The sequence below is a fragment of the Lampris incognitus genome, chromosome 4, assembly GCF_029633865.1.
Source record: "Lampris incognitus isolate fLamInc1 chromosome 4, fLamInc1.hap2, whole genome shotgun sequence".
Taxonomy (NCBI): domain Eukaryota; kingdom Metazoa; phylum Chordata; class Actinopteri; order Lampriformes; family Lampridae; genus Lampris; species Lampris incognitus.
The window spans coordinates 57,989,562-58,010,645 of record NC_079214.1 but is presented as its reverse complement, the minus strand read 5'-3'; the positions used below and the strand labels follow the sequence as shown (position 1 = coordinate 58,010,645).

Sequence of the window (21,084 nt, the reverse complement as noted above, 5' to 3'; positions counted from 1 at the left end):
GTTCCCCCTCTTTCATCTGTTTCTGTTTGCGGATGTCTCTTGTTTATCTAAGACTCACTCTGTGTTGAGTGTTTTGTCAGAGTGATTGTTATTTGGGGTGCTTTAACTGTTTGTTGCTCTCCCTCGTGCCACTCGGTGCATGGAGAGCCGTTTTCTCTCCTACTCTGCTCTATGATGGACTGTTACGGTGCGTAAGCAGATGTGGAAAGAGCAGCAAAATATTCCATTCTTAGCGTTCCAGTAGTATACATGAGCGGCAATATATTCCGTTCGTTAGCGTGCGATAAATGTGGAATGAGCTGGAACGGCCGCACCGATTCATTTTGAAAGAGCAACGGCCAATAGGGAAACTCCCACTTCCATGTTTACCAGTTATGTCGTTGGTCAGCTGACCAACCGTGTAACTTCAGTGACGTCATTGGTAACCTGATCCAGCGGCCCAATCCTGTAACTTGTTCTCTCAAGTCACTGTAAACATGATCACTCTAAACATAATTAGTCACGGACAGTCGCGGTTGTAGGGCTGGCCCCCGCTGGTCAATTGAGCCAAAAACACAGGTTCCCAGATAACAGTATCAAAACTAGCCACTTCAGTGTCGTAACAGTCCCCATCCAATCACAGGGATCAGATATGAGCAGGTAGCAAGGGGACCTATTAATCACAAACTGTCCTCTAAATCAAAGGGTCTCAAGTCTGATCCCAACACCAGCCTATGTGTCCATCAATAAATAGCCATGCATTCTACCAAAGTGTCCATTAGAAAAGTCCCTGGACCCCTAACATTTTTCACTCGCTGCAGGTCTCTCTGTATACAAGCATCAGCTAAAAAGCTGAAATGCAATGTAAAATATAACTTCACTAACTACTGTATCAGAATTAGCATAAACTATTCATATCCAGTCTTCTAGCTAAGAGCGATAGAAGATTATAAAGGAGTAAATTGAATGATATTCACATACTGAATTAAGACACTTTATAACACAAACCTTTAAAGAACCTGGTTTGGATTTTGTGTTCTAGTACCGTAAGGAGAATCTACCCGGTTCATAAACAACCCCTTTGACAGATAACGGAGCACCAAATGATAAACTAAAACAGCCTCTGAATCACAAATTCCAAAGGTCAATTATACATGTTGTGACTGTTATATAAACCCATTATGGTCATGAGAGAAATACCCAGAATGATCAGTTACGAAGAAAATGGTTTCCACCGGGTGAAGTTGCATGGCTCCCTTACATTATGCATCACAAAGGGGTATAATCTGGAAAGTAGCAACAGGGGATTATGCAGATTAGGCAATGACACTACCTAACCAAAACATTCTGATGTATCCAACAACTACTAAGGCAATTAGTAGACACGCTTCAAACCATATTCTGGTGTCTACAACAGTGCACTCAGGCAGAATCATTGGAAGTTAAGCACGTTTGAAAAACTGCACACTTACGGTCTTCAAGAATAAACAATAAAGAACTGACAAAGGTGAAGGCCGCTGTCATCCTGAAATTTACAATGGAAAAAAATGTTCCCAGTAATCTTGTTGTTCTCAGGAATGTCACACGATGGCTTCCAAAAGGTTCGAAATCAGGCAATGTAACACACCACATGACACCAAACCGAACCGTAGATCGGGTGTTTGTACTTTTTTGAAGAGCTTAACTATTCATGATCAAGCTCCTAATATGCGGATGGACCTTTGGTGCCAGCTAAAAATTAGTTTTAATTATGGAGATCAAGAAGGCTTGCTTGTACGTCATGTTCACATAAAGCGCAGCTTTGTGCTATGAAAAAAAATCCACATTTCATACCCATAGCCAATGCATCTATTAAACAAAATAACCCAATTTGGGGCTTACATGCAGTATTAAAAAGTTTCCAAATTACAAAATAAAAGGTATAGAGAGCTAGAGACTCTGTGTGTGTGTGTGTGTGTGTGTGTGTGTGTGTGTGTGTGTGTGTGTGTGTGTGTGTGTGTGTGTTTCAGAGAGAGAGCGCGAGAGAGCAAGAGAGAGAGATAGATCGCATGCATGTGTCCAAGCCTGGCATACGGTACAACGCTGAAATTGATGACGCACATGAATTTAAGCTGTGTGACTTGTCAGTTCGACCAAGTTGACCTTTTCCTCTTAGAGACAACGTAAGGCTTTAGACCTTTAGAGATATACACAGATACAGGGTGTTTTTGGGGATACAGTCCGATACGAATGAAAACGTGTGTGTAACAAGGTCGCCTGCATCTGTGTGACATTCCAACCATCAAAACTATTACTGACCATTTTAACCATTACAAGAGTATTTTTTTACAAAAGCGAAGTGTCAAAATGACAAAAATTCAATGGACAGTCTTTGTAATACATCGGCTTCAAGCCAGGTTGATAAAAACTGAATTAACTAGAAGAGTGCCCTCAGCAGAGTGAGGATCTCCGCCAGGCGTTAAGTATTTCCCCTTCTCCATACACGCACACACGGACAGAAAAAACAATGTTTTTCCTGCCATTATAATACTTTTGCACAGCGCCCTAGTCAACTAAATGGGAAATAGGAAGAAAAAAAAAACTTTTTAACATGCAGCACTCAAGTTAAAAAAAATCTACCTAATGAAAACATTTTGCCTGTCAGTCTGTGGATGCGCAGCCTCCTTGGCGGACCCTTGCACGAAAGCAAGCAAGTCTGATATGAAATCAGGCTATCATAATTTCGCATTCAAAGCCCTTATTAAAAGATGTCAAATGTGTTTAGCAGTCGCGGTTTTCGTGACATAAAATGAATGAAGGCAAATGGCTGTTCTGCTGATTGACTTTCATTCTTAAGCAGTAATACAACAGTAAGAAAACATAGCTCAGCCATGGGAACGGATATATTGTAGCTACTGAGATGATTTCCAGCTGTGACTGCGATGAATCTGCTCTTGAAACTGTATTTTATAGCGGAGTTTTAACATTGGAGACTATGACACTCCCGCGTGGCGGTGAGGTGCATAAGGTCATGGTCACACATGCACGAAATTAACATTGGCGAATATTCGCTTCCCGTTCACGTCCTTCGTATTTTTTTTCACTGTTACATAATGGTATGTCTTCTTCTTTCAGCTGTGATTTTTATTTAAGGCCTCAAAAGGCTGACGTGTCACACACCCAAGGTTGTTTACGCAGGGTGTTGCGTAAATCAAGAGGAGGATTCACGGGGAGAGCAGGAAGTGGATGAATGATCTGTGTGGTCCCAGTTGGGAATATTGCAGCTACCACTAAGGAAACACTCCAGTTTCTGTATAAGTATTGAGAATGAAGTAATGTAAATGAACTGTGGAGTGAAATAGCTGAAGGACTATTGCAAGCCGTCCCCCTTTATCTGTTTGTCTCCCGCGAGTGGACGCCCACTTGGTAAAGGAACAAACAAGTAGCCAAGGCATCTTGGATTACTCTCCTCCACCGAGCCTAGTGAGATCGATTTCATTTTGAAAAATGTTCATGGTATACCATTAGCAAGCGATCGAGTTCTTTTTTCTTTTCTTTTTTTCCTTTCTTCTTTTTTTGGGGAATTTTTATTTTTTGTGTTTTTGTGGGTTTTTTTTTTTTTTTTTTTTTTTTTTTTAACTGACGCAGGACAACTGGTTCAACTTCAGCGACCTCCTTGTTTGCTTGGTTGGATTTAAAAGACTCTTCAGGGCTATGTGAGACAGACTTAAATATTTTTGCATATATTTTGTTTAGATGGATTATTGGTTTAATTTTGGGACCATGAAAAATTGGGTTTAAGGGTTTTATTTTGTTTGTGATGAGTAATTTCATTCTGTAATACACAGCGCTGAACGCATCTTTACGTTTCTCTGTGTGCATGTCATTCATCTCATGATTGGTTATGAATGAAGACAAGGGTCAAGTTTGAAAATATTTTGTATTTGGGTGTCCGGGTAGCATAGTGGTCTATTCCGTTGCCTACCAACATGGGGATCTCCGGTTCAAATCCCCGTGTTACCTCCAGCTTGATCGGGCGTCCCTACAGACACAACTGGTCGTGTCTGCAGGTGGGAACCCAGATATGGGTATGTGTCCTGATCGCTGAACTAGCGCCTCCTCTGGTTGGTCAGGGCACCTGTTCGGAGGGGAGGGGCAACAGTATGATCCTCCCACGCACTACGTCCCCCTGGTGAAACGCATCACTGTCAGGTGAAAAGAAGCGACTGGCGACTCCACATTTATCAGAGGAGGCATGTGGTAGTCTGCAGCCCTCCCCAGATCGGCAGAGGGGGTGGAGTAGCTACCAGGATGGCTCGGAAGAGTGGCCGGGTACAATTGGGTTGAAAAAGAGGGGGGGGGGTCTCCCCCCAAAAAAAATTTCGTGTTTGAGTAATCTGCTTATCAATTTCTTCACCTGTACTCTCTCACCCTAAACCCCCCCCCCAATAAATAAAATAAATAAATAGTTCATATTTGGGTTATCTGCTAATCAACTTCTTCACATGTACTCTCTCACCCAAAAAAAACCCAGTGTGTTTCAACACAAACTTGATGAGTCGAAGGTTTGCATGTTACACGTTTTTCAAAGGGTTTTCACACCTCATCCACGAGAGGTTCTTTATCATACAGTCATCACTGTTCACAAAAAAAATTAGGTTCAGTAGTTTGCAAGATTAGCCGTGGACACACACACACACACACACACACACACACACACACACACACACACACACACACACACACACACACACACACACACACTTCCCTCCAGAATGCCGACTGGCGGAGATAATAACAAACCAATATCTTCGCTTGTATTCCAACATTAAGGGTCACAAAGGGGATTCTACTTTTTGCACTTTTTTGTATACAGTGTTCTCAATGTAAACTCGGAGGTTATCAGTGTTTGTCAATAACATATCTCAGCACAGGCGTACCCTCTTTGTATAGGCTGAGGCCAGATGCCCCAGCAGCGTTCTTTTTCTGTCTCACTCACGCTCCACACAGTGCCAAAACAGACCCTTTTACAGTGGCAAGTTGTGGTTAGCAACAAGCATCCGCCCATGTGCAAAGTTGACTAATGATGCACTTGGATGCCATGGAAAACCACCGAGCTGCATCTACACTGCCAGGTCCTCCCTTAGGACGGATCCAGAGAGCAGCACTTATTCTAAACAGATAGATGCTGCTACTGCTGCATGAAGCTTTGGGGGGGGGATTAATGCAAGTGTTATTTGGTTTAGCCAGCAACAGAACCATTAACCATGACAGTATTACTCAATCATGTCAGCATGTGGGGGGGGGGGCATAGAGCTAAAACATTCATGACGTAAACCCCAGATTACAGCTAGCACGTGAATATTTCCCTGTACTACCAAGAAACCATTCACTATTTTTCAAGAATTGGGAATCATTTGCATCTGTAAAGACCATGGGTTTGCAAGACACAAAGGGCCCACTTAACGGGTTCCTGACCTCTCAGTCTGTCTGTGCAGTGAGCAGAAGTACAACCCAGTGGAACTGGGTTACTCCCGTCTCTTATATAACAATTGATATTACTTTGGGTCTGTTTTCCTAAACCAAAACTAAGGCACACATACACAGCTGCCAAGGGTAATTTGTCCTTGCAGGTTTTCCATGGACAAATCCAAGAACATCAGTAATGCAGACATTCACCTAAAGTAAACGTTAGAAAACCGCTATCATGTTGTCTGTCAAGAGATGGTAAGCAACTAGTTAGGCTTAGTGTGGAATTCACCTCGTGGTTACACTTCTCATGCTGACCCAGTTAACAAGCTCTTAATGCTCTTCACGCAACAACTAAATTTCACTGCAGTTTGAAATATTTATAACATGCCGATCTCTATTTTTTTGAATGACTGGATGGGATTGGGACTATACCAGAGTAATTCCTCAAGTGCGTGTCTCTAAACCGTCCATAATAATCAGCCTCTCTCAACCCTCCATAATAATCAGTCAAACTTTCCAAAGTACGCATTAGGAAAAGTTTTCAAAGATTTGCCTAATCACTTTCTTACCGACAGTGACATCTTTATAATTCCTTCTGATAATGAGGCCAGGGTTGCCACTACATAACTGCAAACAATGCATGAGATGTTCACAAATTCATACAGATAGTGACCATTCTTTGTCATTGTGTTAAAGTCTGTTATCAGAGCACAGTTTCCTTTCCCAGCAGCAGGGACATGAATAGCCTATTCCCTGCTAGTAAACACTGTGGCTTCATATTTTTTTCCAAGTTTGTGGTATGTGGCTCCTGAGTGGGCAGGATGTTGTGCAGTATGGTAGACATTTCCTTGCTTTGCCTCAGGATATTTTTCTAAACCTGACTTCATTCATGGTTAGGACACCAACAAAGACTTCATTCTTAAATGTAATGAACTCAATATCCCCTTTACCCCATTCAGTACTTACCTATAGTACCGAGACTGGAGATACGTGGAGCACACAGCTTTGGACACATGGCTGGCCGAGCCAAAGTCTATGACCTTTACCCTGTAGGGTTGCCTCATAGGATCCACCAGCATTATGTTCTCAGGCTTGAGATCTGCATGGATCAGACCCATGCTCTTCAGCTTTTTCAGGGCTGTGGCCACCTGCTGCAACACAGGTCGGATCACTTTCAAAGGCAGAGGACTGAACTTGTTTTGCTTCAGGAAATCATACAGGTTCTGCTCGAGCATCTCAAACACCAGACAGGTGTGGTTGCGGTGTTGGAAGCATTCAAGGGCTCGCACTAGGTTGTGCTCATCTGCATTTTCCCCACTCAGACGGGCCAGGATGCCCACCTCAATTTGGCCCTGCCTCGCATAAGATGGGTGGTTTTTTAGAATCTTCACTGCCACCACTTCTCCTGTGCCTCTCTTCCAGCACTTAACGACCTGCCCGAATGTGCCACGGCCCAAGAAATCCAGCACTTCATAGGTGTTTTTCATGGAGCACAGGACCTCGTGCTGTACCAGCTGGTAATCCCCGTCCCCTCCCGCTCCCCCGGCTGCACCCGCACCACCAGCCCCAGCACCCTGTTTAGATGGGCCCCCTACGGCCCCTACAGCTGCGGGTGCAGGCATGGCCGCATTCCCCACATTCGTCGTTTGCAACATGGCAGGTAACATGCACAGTTCGTCCACAATCTGCATGGCGCTCCCACGGTTATCCAGCTCCTTGCTCTTACGTTTCAGCCCACATCGCTGAGAGCTGTCGACCGAGTTCAAACCTCCACAGTCCTCCTCTTCTTCGTCACTCTCCTCCACCCTCTCCTCCCTGCTGCCCACACCTCCTCCTCTGCTGCCCTCTCCCCTTCCCCCTCCTCCTGCCCCTGCTGCTCCACTGCTGCCCCCCCTTCCTGTGTCTGTATGCTGCTGCCCCTTGCCCTGCGAGGGAACAACAACCCCTGCGTCCCGGAGCAGCTGGGCCGCAGCTGAACCGGCTCCAACTTCTCTTACACCGGCCTTCTCTTTCTGTACCCCAAGTACCACCACCGTCTGTACCGGGTGCTCTTGTCTGCCCCTCACTTTCACACCCACCGCAGAGTCTCGGTTCACAAACGAGTGGGCCTGTTTGGTTGGGTGCGCGATGCCAAGGGTCCTGCCGTTCAGATAAGTCCACGGGTGGGCCCTCTCATGGTACACACAGCTGCTGGGCTCAACTTTTAGTTTCTTCACACTGCAAAAGGCACTTGTCTGGGTTTGATAAATGTGTGGTGGGTAGACCAAGACTTGTGAGGCCATACCTGCGTGGGATAAAACAAAAATGGATTATTAGTGTGCATCCTGGTCAAAAATGTCTCCCTAACCATAGGGCCCCTTGTTCAGCAGGCCTACAAGGTATGATAAACTTTGAATAGAGATGTTGATAGTTAACAGTTTAAAAATTAGCCTTATATTGACCCAAATTTAAAAAAAAAAAAAGGCCACATGGCCGCAACTGTTCCTGGTTTGATGCTAGCCGGCGACCTTTGTTGCACGTCATATCCCTCTCTCTCTCCCACTTCCTGTCGGCCTCTTTCTTTGCTATCCCTGTCTAATAATAAACCCCCCCCCCCCAAAAAACGCCCATATAGCTGAATGATTACGACACATGCCACATAACTGCAACGTCCCTGGTTCGATTCCAGCCAGTGACATTTGTTGCATATCATACCCATCTCTCTCCCCTTGTTTCCTGTCTGCCACTTCATTATCCTCTAGTCAATAAAGGTAAAAATGGGAATAATCTTAAAAAAAAAAAAAAAGGCCATCTCTGTAGGAAATATTACAGCGCATACCACATGGCCACCTATCACTGGTTCTATTCCAGCCAGCAACCTTTGTTGCATGTCACACCCCTCTCCCCCATTTCCCATTTGCCTCTTCACTGTAGCTATCTAATATAGGGATAAAAAAAAATATTTACTCATATCTAGGCTACTTTGAACCGGAGGCTACTATATAGGCGATATCGACAGCACGGTAGCCCAGTGGCTAGCACTGTTGCCTCACAGCAAGAAGGTCCTGGGTTCGAATCCCAGGTCCTTTCTGTGTGGAGTTTGAATGTTCTCCCCGTGTCTGTGTGGGTTTCCTCTGGGTGCTATGGTTTCCTCCCACCATCAAAAAGACATGTATGTTAGGATTAATACTCCTGCCTGTACTCTGACCAAGGCAATAGGAAAAAAAACTGAAGTTGGTCCCCGGGCGCTGCAGCTGCCCACTGCTCCAATACAATAGAATGGGTTAAATGCAGAAAACAAATTTCATTGTAACCTATAATGACAGAATAAAGTGGATTTCTTCTTATATCAACATACACTCTAATTTCTTTACTGTAATAATCCTTTGGCATAGGCTGAATTCGTTATGTTGCCATATAGCTTGAATTTTACTGAGCTAATTGATCTTATTACTTTTCTGTGTCATTTCTCTGAAATTGCTGCAAAAGTGCTTCGGGAAAAATCAATAAAGTGTTATCATTCTTCAGCTAAACGTAGCATATCCTATCCAGCCAGCCATACCAACATGTACCCTGGCTCTGCTGAATGACAGCAGCTAAGCAGGTATGGGCTTGGCTAGTACTTGGATGGGAGACCTCCCGGGAAAATGAGTTGCTGCTGGAAGTGGTGTTGGTAGGCCAATAGGGGACAGTCTTCCCTCTGGTCCGAATAAAAAAAAAAAAACCAACAAAAATCAAATCTCAGGGCATGACGGACACACTGTGCTGTAGGAGATGCCATTCTTCGGATGAGATGTTAAACTGAGGTCCTGACTCACTGTGGTCAATAAAAATCCCATGGCACTTATCACAAAGAGTAGGAAGTCCCCCGGTGTCCTGGCAAAATTCCCAACCTGGCTCTCTCCATCTGGCCACCTAATCATCCTCTGTGTAATTCGCTCAATGATTCCCCCCTCTCTACCTCAAGCTGATGTGGGGTGAGCGTACTAGCGCAAAATGGCTGCCGTGCATCACCCAGATGGGTGCTACACATTAGTGGTGGTTGAGGTGAGTTTCCTCCCTTCAATGTAAAGCACTTTTGGTATCTAGATAAAGCGCTATATAAATGTAATCCATTATTATTATTATCATATAATGAGCAACAAGACTTTCTGTAATACTGCTCAGTAGATACAAATTGTAAACTGAGAAACTCCAGAATGCAATGTCTTTTCCTGTCTTTATTTAACAAGGTCAAATGTAGTGCTGAGAGATCAACCAAAATTTCAGTTAACTTTCAGTGTTTACAAAACTAACTGATCAAGACCAGTTCCATGCCTCTTTCCACATCTCTATTTGACAGGTCAGTTTTAGTGCCGAGCTTTTAACTGAAATTTCGGTTAACTTTCTGTGTTTGTCAAACTATTTGATCAAGAGCGGGTGAATTATTAGAAACACTGAAACCCAGTTAATGTTATTTTTGTCCTGAGCTCAGTGTTAAAGAGGAAAATGACATGCAGATTCTACGCCTTTTAGCATCTTGAATGCTGGCTATAAATTTCCTAATTTCAAAAGGTAGATATTCAACTCAGTTCAGCTTCACAATATCAACAATGACCGTAATCTATTGCGCACACACGCTTTTTCCATTTTCGGTTGTGTCTGGATGGTAACCCTAGATATTCGAATTTGCGAAACTCTCAATTAGGGCGTTTTCACATCATATACAATTGCTTCATACCGTGCCTGAGTACAACTGCCCCCACCCTGCCGGTCAGCTTTCACATTAGTAATGTTGTTCTGTACCCATGTACACTTGCGTATCTACACACAAGATCGGCACGTGCTGCATGCATACACAGACTTTGGAAGAGACAAGCGGCGTTGAGAAATGCCTTTGTACCCACTTCTGCATTTTGGTACAGTTGCTTTCACAGCTGATGCCAACTGTACTCGAGACCATCTTTTCAAGTGGATCCAGGTATGCAGTGTTCAGACTACTCAAAAAAACTGGACATTGGGGTCAAGTGTACTCGGATCCTAGTATGAAAGCAACCTTATCCTCAACCTAATCCTAAAACTCTTACCTTAACCGATAGTTAACCTTAACCTAACCGATAGCTAACCCATGACCTAACCTCAACCGCAAACGTACTTTATTCTAACCCTCCACTATCTGCCATTGTCAAGCCAAGTGCGCATGGGTGAGTGTTTGCGAGTTTTGCAAATCTAGGGTTACTATCTAGATGTGACTCCCATTTTCTACAAAGCACTAATAAGCCTTCAGTGACATCACAGATGGCTGCAACCACCCCAAAACACATCACTTATACCCACACAAACACAAACACACACCCACACCCTAACAGACATTGAGACAGAATAGACCAGGGCAACATGTTCCAGTGGAGTGCTTGACTACGATTTCACCCTTCTGCTACATACACTGCAGCCCCCACCACCACAACCCCCACATAGGAGATGACTAACTTCTGAAAGGTTTACTTGACCGATTCCTGCCATTTCCCACTGTAGGTCTCTAGGCAACAAATGAAGAGGGAGAGAGAAAGACTGAGAGAGACAAAGCTGTGACTCATCATCATTTCCATAGACAAGCTCCTTCCCATCAGATGCCCAAACATTGCCCAACACTTTTCCCTCTCCCTCTTTGTTCCTAGGCTGACATTTAAAATGAACAAAGCAACAACAAAAAAATAACCTCATATAGAGTATTCATGTCTTATTAAAATACCGCAGATAGTGGAATACAAGAAATTGACAGGTTTCATGATTGTGAGGTTCTGACTTCAAAAGCCAGCATTCACACTGGCACAGTGACCTTATGAGGCGCGGTCCAAGTGCCCTGCTGGAGCCGATGACCTACTTCCTTTATCCTGAGTCACATCCACTGACATTAAAACAGCTCGGCCCCAAAGGCTCTTTGACTTTAATCAACAGTGTTTTTCAGAGAGCCATATTTAGAACCAGAGTTCGGCAGCGTCCTCAAACCTGTCACACAGGCTTGCAGAAAGACTCACTCCAATCAGACAAACAGGACTGGTGGCGATGAGGAACATGTGTACTCTGACTATCATCAAGTCATAATATCAAGACAAAAGAAAAAAAAAGGAATGCAAATTACACCTTTTCTAATTTAGTGGCAGAGATAGTGATTAAAATGTTGCAAATTGATAGATCAAGTACCTCAGTTGTGCCACAGCTTTCCCGAAGATGGACAACAATGTAGTTACACAAGTTATAATATATAATATACTTATGTCTTAAGATAATCTTCAGGAATATACAAGGAATGACTATATACAGATGAAAATCGTTTCTGTGAAGTCTAAAGAGGATACAAATAGTGCAAAGAAGAAGTGCAAAGAAGTGAAGAGTGCAAGGAGTGCTGAGACAAACATTAAATGGGTAAAAAAAAGTTACTCTATATACATACAGTAGGTGGTTATGTACAGCATACAGCCTGTTCAGATATACTGTAATGAGTAATATGTATTGCACATTTGTGTTTTAGACGACTACAAACTACAAGTTTTAGATGACTACAAGCTTGTGTTTTAGATGCTTGTTTAGAGAGAAGATGCACTTATGACTTCTGATGACGAGTAGTTCTCCTGATTTCCTACGTTAAATGCAATTATTGTAAGTCGCTTTGGATAAAAGCATCAGCTAAATGACTGTAATGTAATGTAATGTTATGGCAAGGCATAGTTAAGCAGTGGTCCATACTTCCTAGTGAAGTGAACCGCTGGTAAAAAAAAAAAAAAAAAAGAAATGCATGATTCACTATTTTTCTCCACTGATTTTACCTGTTCAGATAATCCATTGCAGTCAGGTGTGAGTGCTTAACAAACATGTTTGTTCAAACAATCAAGACAAGGAACAATCAACACAAGGCCATCATTCAATAATGGAATCACACCTTTTTCCTATCTAGATGTGAGCTAACCACTTAGCAAAAGCAGTAGCCATGTTTGTAAGGATGACAAAAAGGCTACTCTCGAAAAGGTTTCTGCACAACAATCTTTGTAGATAAAATATCATACAGATTAAAGTGGAGTAGCATTCTCTGTGCAACCACAGTTCTACTCGTTTTAGAGTAGAGCTGGATTTTTAAGAGTAGTCCTAGATATGGAAGTGTATTCCCAGAGAGAACAGGGGAGATCAGCGAGGTGCCCCCAGCAATGACGACTCTCTTCCACGTCGGACCAAAGGCTCCATCTATCATGTCAGATTACCCACCAGAGCGATAGGTTGGTTCCAATTCTAAACATAATTTATGAGAACAAAACCAAAATCTTTCAAAAGGAAAAAAAAACGTATCTCAACATAGGATTTCGGGTTTAGAATGTTATTCAGCTCCCTGAAATATTACACTCAGATTAATACACCTAGATACTATGATGCCCTAGGATCCTAATTAAACTCTGATCAAATGTACCAACCCTATATATACTGCCAGGACCCGCAAGAGCACTAAACACTTTATAGACTTTTTTTTAAAGCTCAATGCATTTCACTTTGTTTGCCAAAACGACTTGAAACTTGCACTTTTCAATAAGAAGCTTCAAAACACATTTTGTAACAAATGCATGGTTTTTGGAAATGTGGAAGTAGTTCCAAGTCAGAACCAGTTCTCTGTACCCAACCCTAATGTTCACAGTAACAAGAGGCTGCGAGTTTCTTCCTTTGTAGACACGGGTCATTCTTCTGTACTGAGAAAGAACTTTTAGACAATGCTTTTTATAGAATATCCGCTTCTCTTTTTTTCTTTTTCTTCTTCTTATGCAAGGAATCTTTGCATGGTTTAACGTAGGGTAATTACCATTTACTTTTCAACTTATTTCAAAGTGATTTGAGAAAAAGTCATAGTTCTGACAAAGTAGACCCCTGTATACCTTCAGCTGAGACCGTACAGTCAAACAGTTGGTTGCCTCTTATTGTGTACAATATGTTTACTGTTCAGTTCATGTGGCAGGACAGGAAAGAGTACAGGACATTCCAGTGTTTAAGTACACTTATGTAATACTCCAGTAGGCTAAAAGGTAGCACATCAATACGAGGGCTGCCCCCTAACAGTCGACCAAACTTTAGCCAATGAGAAGAGTCTCAATCGACCAAGTTTTCATTGTCGCATAGTCACAGAAAAAAGAAAAAAAAAACCTGCATGAAACTGTAAGGGCTTTTAATTTGAAATTACAGACACAAGAAGTGGCAACACTCAGTCAGTCAGGGACAGACACTCGTGTACACGGATGTGTGACGTTATACTGTGTCGAAATAAATTAACACAATGTTCAGTCCCCTTGCTGGTTGTTCTTACACATTCAGAATCATTATTATCTCTTTTGCCAGTGTCACTGTGCGTGAGCGTGTAAAATGTATAATTCAAAGGCTCATAAGTTATTGTGTTTGTGTTACAAGTTCATAAGCTGTATGATGTTATACTATGTTGACAATCAACAAAATGTTTAGTTCCCTTGCTGGCTGTTCCAACACATTCAGAATCATTACCCCTTTTGCCGGTGTCGTAAACAGGCTGCTCGCGTCGTGCTTGCACTTGTAAAATTTATATTTTAAAGGCTCATTGCGGTTTTGTATTTCTCTGTAATGTAACACAGTGTTAACAATATCACTTATTCTTTCTTAACCTCAGGACTCATACCATTTTATGTTGCTCAAAAAAAAATTTAAATAATTTAAATTAACATCATAAACGTGCAATGACTAGTCAACAAATGGCTTGAACTAATGACTACTAGTTGACTTGGAAAATCTTTGGTCGGTGGCAGCTCCAATCAATACCAGTTTAATCTTCTGTTCAAGGCCATGGGCCACCTACACTTGAACACTGTATACCATAACAACAAGCACGTGGTCCAAACCTGATGCAGTTACGCACTTATCTGTTTATAAACCTTACTGACCCTACAAGTCACTTTAACCCTTGAATATCCCCCCTCTCCAGCTCAAGTTGTCTGCAATTACCTCAACAGGTAGGACCAATGAGATTTGTATCTAAGCCATCACAGATTCCCACTAACAGCTAGGCTAACAAGGCTCAATGTGCCTCATAATTTACCTGGTGGGATGGGTACAACAAATTATTTAGCAGTACTTTTGGAAAGAGAGATGTTGCCCATGAGAAAATGTGCTAGGCCCAGAATGGAGATACATTTCTCAACACTTATCCATTTCACTAAAACAAGCATGCTAGTAGAGCTGCATGAAGCTCTCACAATGGGAAAAATTCTAAGATAGCGAAGTTTAACATGTCATGTTCAACCCACCCAGCATCGACTGCGATTGCTCATCCAGCCTGACTGAGACCATATGGTGGAAAAAAGAGAAGAGTGCAACATGAAGCCTAACTGCTTGATTCCCGGCACAGCCCAGAGAGAGGTTTCCAAAATTACACCAAAAGAAATTGAACATAAACACTGAACAATTCATTAGGCCATAGTAACAGCAACGTTGACCTGTCACAGAGCACTTCTACAACTACGCCTATTCCAGAAAATCTTCTCAATAGAAAGCATATCATAGGGGTAACACTGTGAGCCATCCCTTTGACCCTACTCTGAGCGGTAAGGTAAGAGCATTCATTCTTCTGCGGACATTTCTCCTCACAATTGCACAATGGTGGTGTTTGAGGGTTGAGCTGGGCAATATATCGATATAATGTTGATATCGTGATATGAGACTAAATATCATCTGGGATTATGGTGCTAATGTGATATAACTTAAATGTCATTATCTGGTCTTAAAAATTGCATTACACTAAAGTGATACAATTTTCTGAACTTATTAGACTGTTTTAGCTGAGTGAATTGAACAATCGAGTCCCCGACCTGCTTGGTCACCATATCCACATTACTTATGATCATTTCTCAAAGTTTTTGTGTGTAAACATCCTATTAAGGTGTCAATAGTCATCCTCAAAATATTGCCACATAATTAATAACGAAATTCCGCCAAAATTGTCATGATGCCCATTTGGGGGCTTAGCTGTCAGTGACTGATGGCGCCCATTCTTCAGAGCTACTGCCGTCCTTTCTCACCAGCCAGCAGAGATCAGTGAGAGATACAAGTCGTGGAGCCTTTAACAGTCTCAAAGGGCAACAGCATGGCAGCTGCTGGGCCCTATTATTATTACCACCTGAACCCTGATACCCCCTTGGTCAGTCAGCAGGCTCCTCCTGTGGCATCGTGTTACATCCTTCAAAGCTGTAGCACTTTTTAAGCAATCCTTGAGTAGCTAAGTAATTACAAACTACTGACCTTTGACCCCGCCCTGCTTAACACTAAATTAAGAGAAAAATAAACATCAGGCACCTGTCCACAAAGAACAAATGCTTCTGAGTGAAGAGAAATAAAAGTGCCAAGGACGAGAAAGTAACAGTGGGCAAGGCAACCGACAGGTGAAACCAATAAATAAACAAACTAAGTATAACATTTAGGGGAAATAACTTTAACTACACAAAGCTGGGAGGAAAAAAAAGAATAAATATTCAGCCGGTTAATTAAACTCTGGATGCAAATTATTAGAATGCTAAATTTTATTACTTGCTGTATGCACATCATCTAAGTAAAAAAAAAAAAATGAGTAAAAAAAACCATTGAAACTCTTCCAATTTAAAATCATAGCTAGGCAAAAACAAACAAAACATTGTGATTCTGTGATAGGAAACGATAACAAATCTAAGACTCCTCTCCAACTGCTATTACATTTTATACATCTGCATTTCCAAAATCTTCCCCATTATGTTTCTGTTCTCTCTTTTCTGTTTTCCAGTCATACAACGGAATACAACAATGCATTCCAAGAACCCAATCAGTCCTAGACCCGAGGGACCTGGGTAGCAGGGGAGATAAGACAGTGTTCATAAGACATAGATAATTCCCAAGAACGAGGCCTGTTTTGTTATAGACATATAGTTCTTCATCAGTGAAATAAAATGAAGGTGTTTTTCTCGGGTATTGCTAGATGTGTGTTGTCAACCTAAAAAGAAGCCCAACCAACGAGAACTGGGAACTTCTGAATACCAAGATTAAGGATAGCCTAGATTCCTATTTTAAGCATGTAGTAGACAGCTTGTAGCTGTTAAAGAAATGCTAATTGAATAAAAATACCCAATGCATACTTTATACATAGAGAGAGATGATTTTATATATATATATATATATATATATATATATATATATATACACACACACACACACACACACACACAGGAAAAAGATTTCAGTACATTGGCAAAGTATTAAAATCTTTTTCTTGTATCTGTGTTGATATCCCGCTCCTCATTAGTTGAGCACTCACAACACCATTGACAGTTTCAGGGAAAAAAACGCTATATATATATATATATATGGAGATAGAGATTTTTTTTCATTAAAACAGAATTCAAATGAACACACAACTTCAAGAGGTAAACCTCAGTGGGGTGGTGATGGTGGGGTAGGGAGATGCTCCACCGTCTCGTGGTCTCTTGTTTGAAAGAGCACACTTGATTAGCCTGAGAAGCACTCGTGATGTTGCTTTACTCAAACAACCATGTCTTTTTGACCACTCTTTCATTTGTAGTGCATCATGTCGACGATGACAAATACAGCTGTGTGTCATAGTGCACGTAAGCACTGACTTAACTAAACACAACTTGGCGAGTCACAGTGAACAACAATCACAACAAAATACGGTTCCAATTAAAAATATGACTGTGTCCCCTACCCCACCCTATTCCCTGCAGTAGTTCGGCATGCGTCTATAATGCTACCATGGTGTACTGACCTGCCCTGTGCATCTCTAGGCAGAGCGTTATGAACGCAGTTTGTTGGACATCTGCTTTTGTGTCATTTGCCTAACCGTTGTGCTTTGCTGGTGTCTTGTGAATGCTATCATCCATACTCATCAAATAGAGGGCCCTGTATTTTCTGAACCATGTGACCATGTGGTATTCAGACGATGAACTTATGACTCGCATTTGCAAGTCTTCTATTTAGAAGACAAGCATATGGAACAAACAGCTGGCTTCTTCACTCTTGAAAGAGTGCTGAGCATGTTATCAAGGTCGAGGACGGTTGGGTAAGATTAAAGGATTTGAAGCATCTTGAAAAAATTTGTTGCACCAAGTAATAGAAGCCTACATAGATAAATTGGTGTTAGATGCATTCATATCTAGCCTTTTTACCTTCATACATCGCTTACACTTGGTTACAGCAAACTAAAAAGTCTTTTTTTTTGTTAAGATCATCTGAACCACAAATGCCCCATAGCATTAGCTACAAATGTCCAATAGCATTAGCTACAGATCATTTATTGTTCTGTCCAACGTTTTGTATATCTGTATGTCAACTACTATATACTGATCATCTTCAGCAATGATTTGTCTCATTTTCTGCAAGCTTTCTTTTTCGGCCTTGCTGTTGTCAAGCTGACTGTTCAAATGTGTTATGTTGATAGGCGGATAAAACAGGAGCTCTGCAAAATAAAACAACTCGTAAGGATAGCAGCACTATGCTGCATCGTGTTCATGCCATCATCTGAGAAAGAGAGGAATCACAGTATTTACAGGAATAGCAGCTGCCCCCACCGTGTAGCTAGTGAAAAGGTATGCGACTCCACCTACTCACCAGACTGAATAATCAGTCACTAACATAGAGCTCGGGCAATCTGCAGTTTGTAACATTTTTACCGTTGTACGTTTATCTAACTGGAAGTGAAAAGCTTTGGCAAAATGCAAAAAGGACTTTTTCGTCCTGCATTTTGCCAAACAATGAAAAATTTTCATGTAGTGAAATGTGCAAAAACAAAGACGATAACAAAACGCGTCACTTGTGATTAGACCAAACCGAACAGCTGCTAAACAAACCAGCCACAGCCATCATTCTGCACCTGCAGGGCCGCTATGATTTTCCACTAAGGGTAAGGCAACAAAATACCCTCCATATTACGTTATTCCTCAGTGGTGAGGCTAAGAGGGGGAAAACCTATTTTTTGTTCAGTTATCACAGTAAGCAAGTTACACCATTCACAGACTTAATACTGACTGCAAAGTTTAATTTTTAAAAAGGGCAGTCATTTTCTAAAATGACAGGTGGACATAAAAAAAAAATCTTCTTTTCGTAGCATGCAAAGCAGATATGCAAGTAGGGAGGAAAAGTAATATTTCTGACTGCAGGACACAGTTACACAAATTTTGACCTAACTATCCATTTACCTTATTTCCCCATCCAGCTGCATTTTTAAAATAGGCCCTGTAAACAGTGGTTACCACACCTGCCAAAATGGCTGAGCGAGCAGATCATCTCACCACCCAGCCAGAATTCCCCAGAATTTGGCAGGTGAACGGTGGTGACTCCCCCCCCCCAAAAAAAACCAAACATTTCGCTTAAAATCTGCTTTTCAAATAAAGGCAGCCAAGTGTGATCTTCCCATCCCGTTCACCGATAACTATTTTCAGTCAGTGTTTACCCGCAAGCACAAACTAGACTCATTAGATCTTAAAATGTCACGATAATTCGACAATCCTAACTATGGCGCAGTATTCATTTGAAAACCAACACTGGTGTCACCTTGGCATCAGCATTTTCCCCATCATAAAAACTCTGACACAAAACTTGGGGGGGGGGGGACTATCACTTTGCTCTTTCCAACAGCACTTCTACAACAGAATTCATTAAAGTTCAACATATGAATATCCCCCCGGGAAGCAATTACACAAGTATTTACTTCGGTGTTGCGTTGGACAGAAGAACATGTACTTGAGCACTGTGCAAATAAAAAAAAATCCATTTTAATTTTGACTGACAGCAACGTGAGAAGAGCTGCTGATATTTGGCGCGTGCGTGCCCACGTTTCGAGAACAGGTTTAAACGTAAAGCTGTAACGAGAAACAACGTCACGGCACTGCACAGAAACGGGGTGCGCGCAAGGCTGAAACTTCAAATGTGGCGATTGACCCGCTATAGTGGTGGATGTGCAGGAGGAGGAAGAGGAGGAGGAGAGCCGAGGGTGCTGTGAACGGCATCTCCAGTCACACTCAAGTCCAGTCTCCGGTGATAGCAGCCCCCCCCCCCCCTATAGTGTTTCATCTATTTCAGTCCGGTATTTCGCAGGATTATAAGAGAGCCCCAGTGTGTTCCCTTACCGCCGCAATTATATCCGACTTGCATGACGTTACCCCCCCCAACGTGTCACCTGTGTATTAATAGCGATGTTAATCCTGACAGTGTCAGACACAACAAAGGCTGGTTTATGATAGGAGCTCGCGCGTTTGTTGGCGAGTCCGAGAGCGGGGGGGGTGGTGGTGGATGGGGGGCTCTAAATGTTGGCGCATTTACCAAGCGGGCGCCAGTTAAAAAAAAATAAATAAAAAAGCACTCGCATAAGCAAATACTCGATCCCGGTGTTGCTTCCAAATGCCACCGGCCGAGGCTAAAACTTACCATCCAGGAAGCAAAGCAAAACAAGTCCGCAAGTATTCGGAAAATGCAGCAAAGGGGCGTAAGAGCGGCCGGTTCTCCAACCCATATTTCTACTCCGTCCCCGCGAAAACGGGTTTTTGTTGTTGTTGTTTTTTAAATAAATCTAACGCTGCCAACCGGAAACCCCCCCTCCCCGTTTAGCCGCGAAATACTAAGAAACTGACGAATTAAACGCGACGGTCGTTTGCGCCACGGAAACGACCGCCGGGACGCTGCCCAGCCTCGACTGCCCCCCCCCCTTAACGACGCATTCTGAGCGCTGTTGGACATTGTCGTCAGCCGTCGCTTGCTGTCCGACACGCGATCGTGCACATAAATAAAAGATAAGCCGTGTCCGAATAACGTCCAGCGCTCCCAACTAAGCTAACTACGTATGACGGCTGGCCTTACTGCGTTACACAGCCCGGCGGCTGGCCGAGCAACTTAGTTGGTTATAACTTTCCGGCGACAACACACGCCAACTTCGCCCGCCCGCGCTTGACCCCGGTGGTCTCCCCCCCGCCCTTCCCAGTTACCTTCACGTAGAGTACCAGTAGGTAGAATCCAGGGCTTCTCCGAACATGTTATGGACTTACGAAGCCACACCATGTAGAGTTTGCCTGCGTCGCTGCCATCTTGTCCTAGACGACAGGAAGGGAGCGCTGGGTCTCGGCAGCGCCACCGTCACCCGCATTTTCAACTTCGGAATAACTCCCGCATACAGAAACGTCCGACGTGTGCCACACTTTGCCCGGGCCGCGGCTGAACACTTCAAACGCCTCGCCCGTCTCGTCGGGCCGAATAGCCCATCTCTGCAAAGGCTCGTCCGCTCCCCTCCCCGACTCCCCGCCAGGCTGCAACACGTCCCTCTCTCTCTCTCGCTCTCTCTCGCTCTCTCTCTCGCTCTCTCTCTCGCTCTCTCTCCCACAGCTGCGTGCGAAATGTTTGTGGACTGACGGCATCGGCCAGACCAAACCAGTCGACCGATGAGCGCCGAGCCGCCTAGAAGATGGAGCCCGTCGGGAAACAGGGGTAAAAAAACGAATACCTATCCGGTATCCAACCACGTTGCCGATCGAAGTTTTTTTTTCTTTTTTTTTAAGAACGCAACATTAATCTCGTGATTTGTTTTACCTTGTTTTGTTTTGTTTTGTTTTTTTAATCAGAGAAGGTCCCATTGAAACGACGAGTCTCATTTTCAAGAGAGTCCTG

General features: G+C 42.9%; 1 protein-coding gene across 2 annotated transcripts in view; it reads right to left on the bottom strand.

Moving 5' to 3' along the window:
- The window catches only part of hipk3b (homeodomain interacting protein kinase 3b), a 75,389-nt gene extending 54,620 nt beyond the window's left edge, over nucleotides 1-20,769 (bottom strand). For both annotated transcript variants that reach the window (XM_056279274.1, XM_056279275.1), the window contains exons 1-2: nucleotides 20,409-20,769; nucleotides 6,397-7,714 (exon numbers count right to left, since the gene is read on the bottom strand). In XM_056279274.1, coding sequence (XP_056135249.1) covers nucleotides 6,397-7,714; nucleotides 20,409-20,481 — 1,391 coding nt within the window. In that variant the 5' untranslated portion in view covers nucleotides 20,482-20,769. The remainder of the gene's footprint in view (nucleotides 1-6,396; nucleotides 7,715-20,408) is intronic.
- Nucleotides 20,770-21,084: the final 315 nt, after the last annotated feature.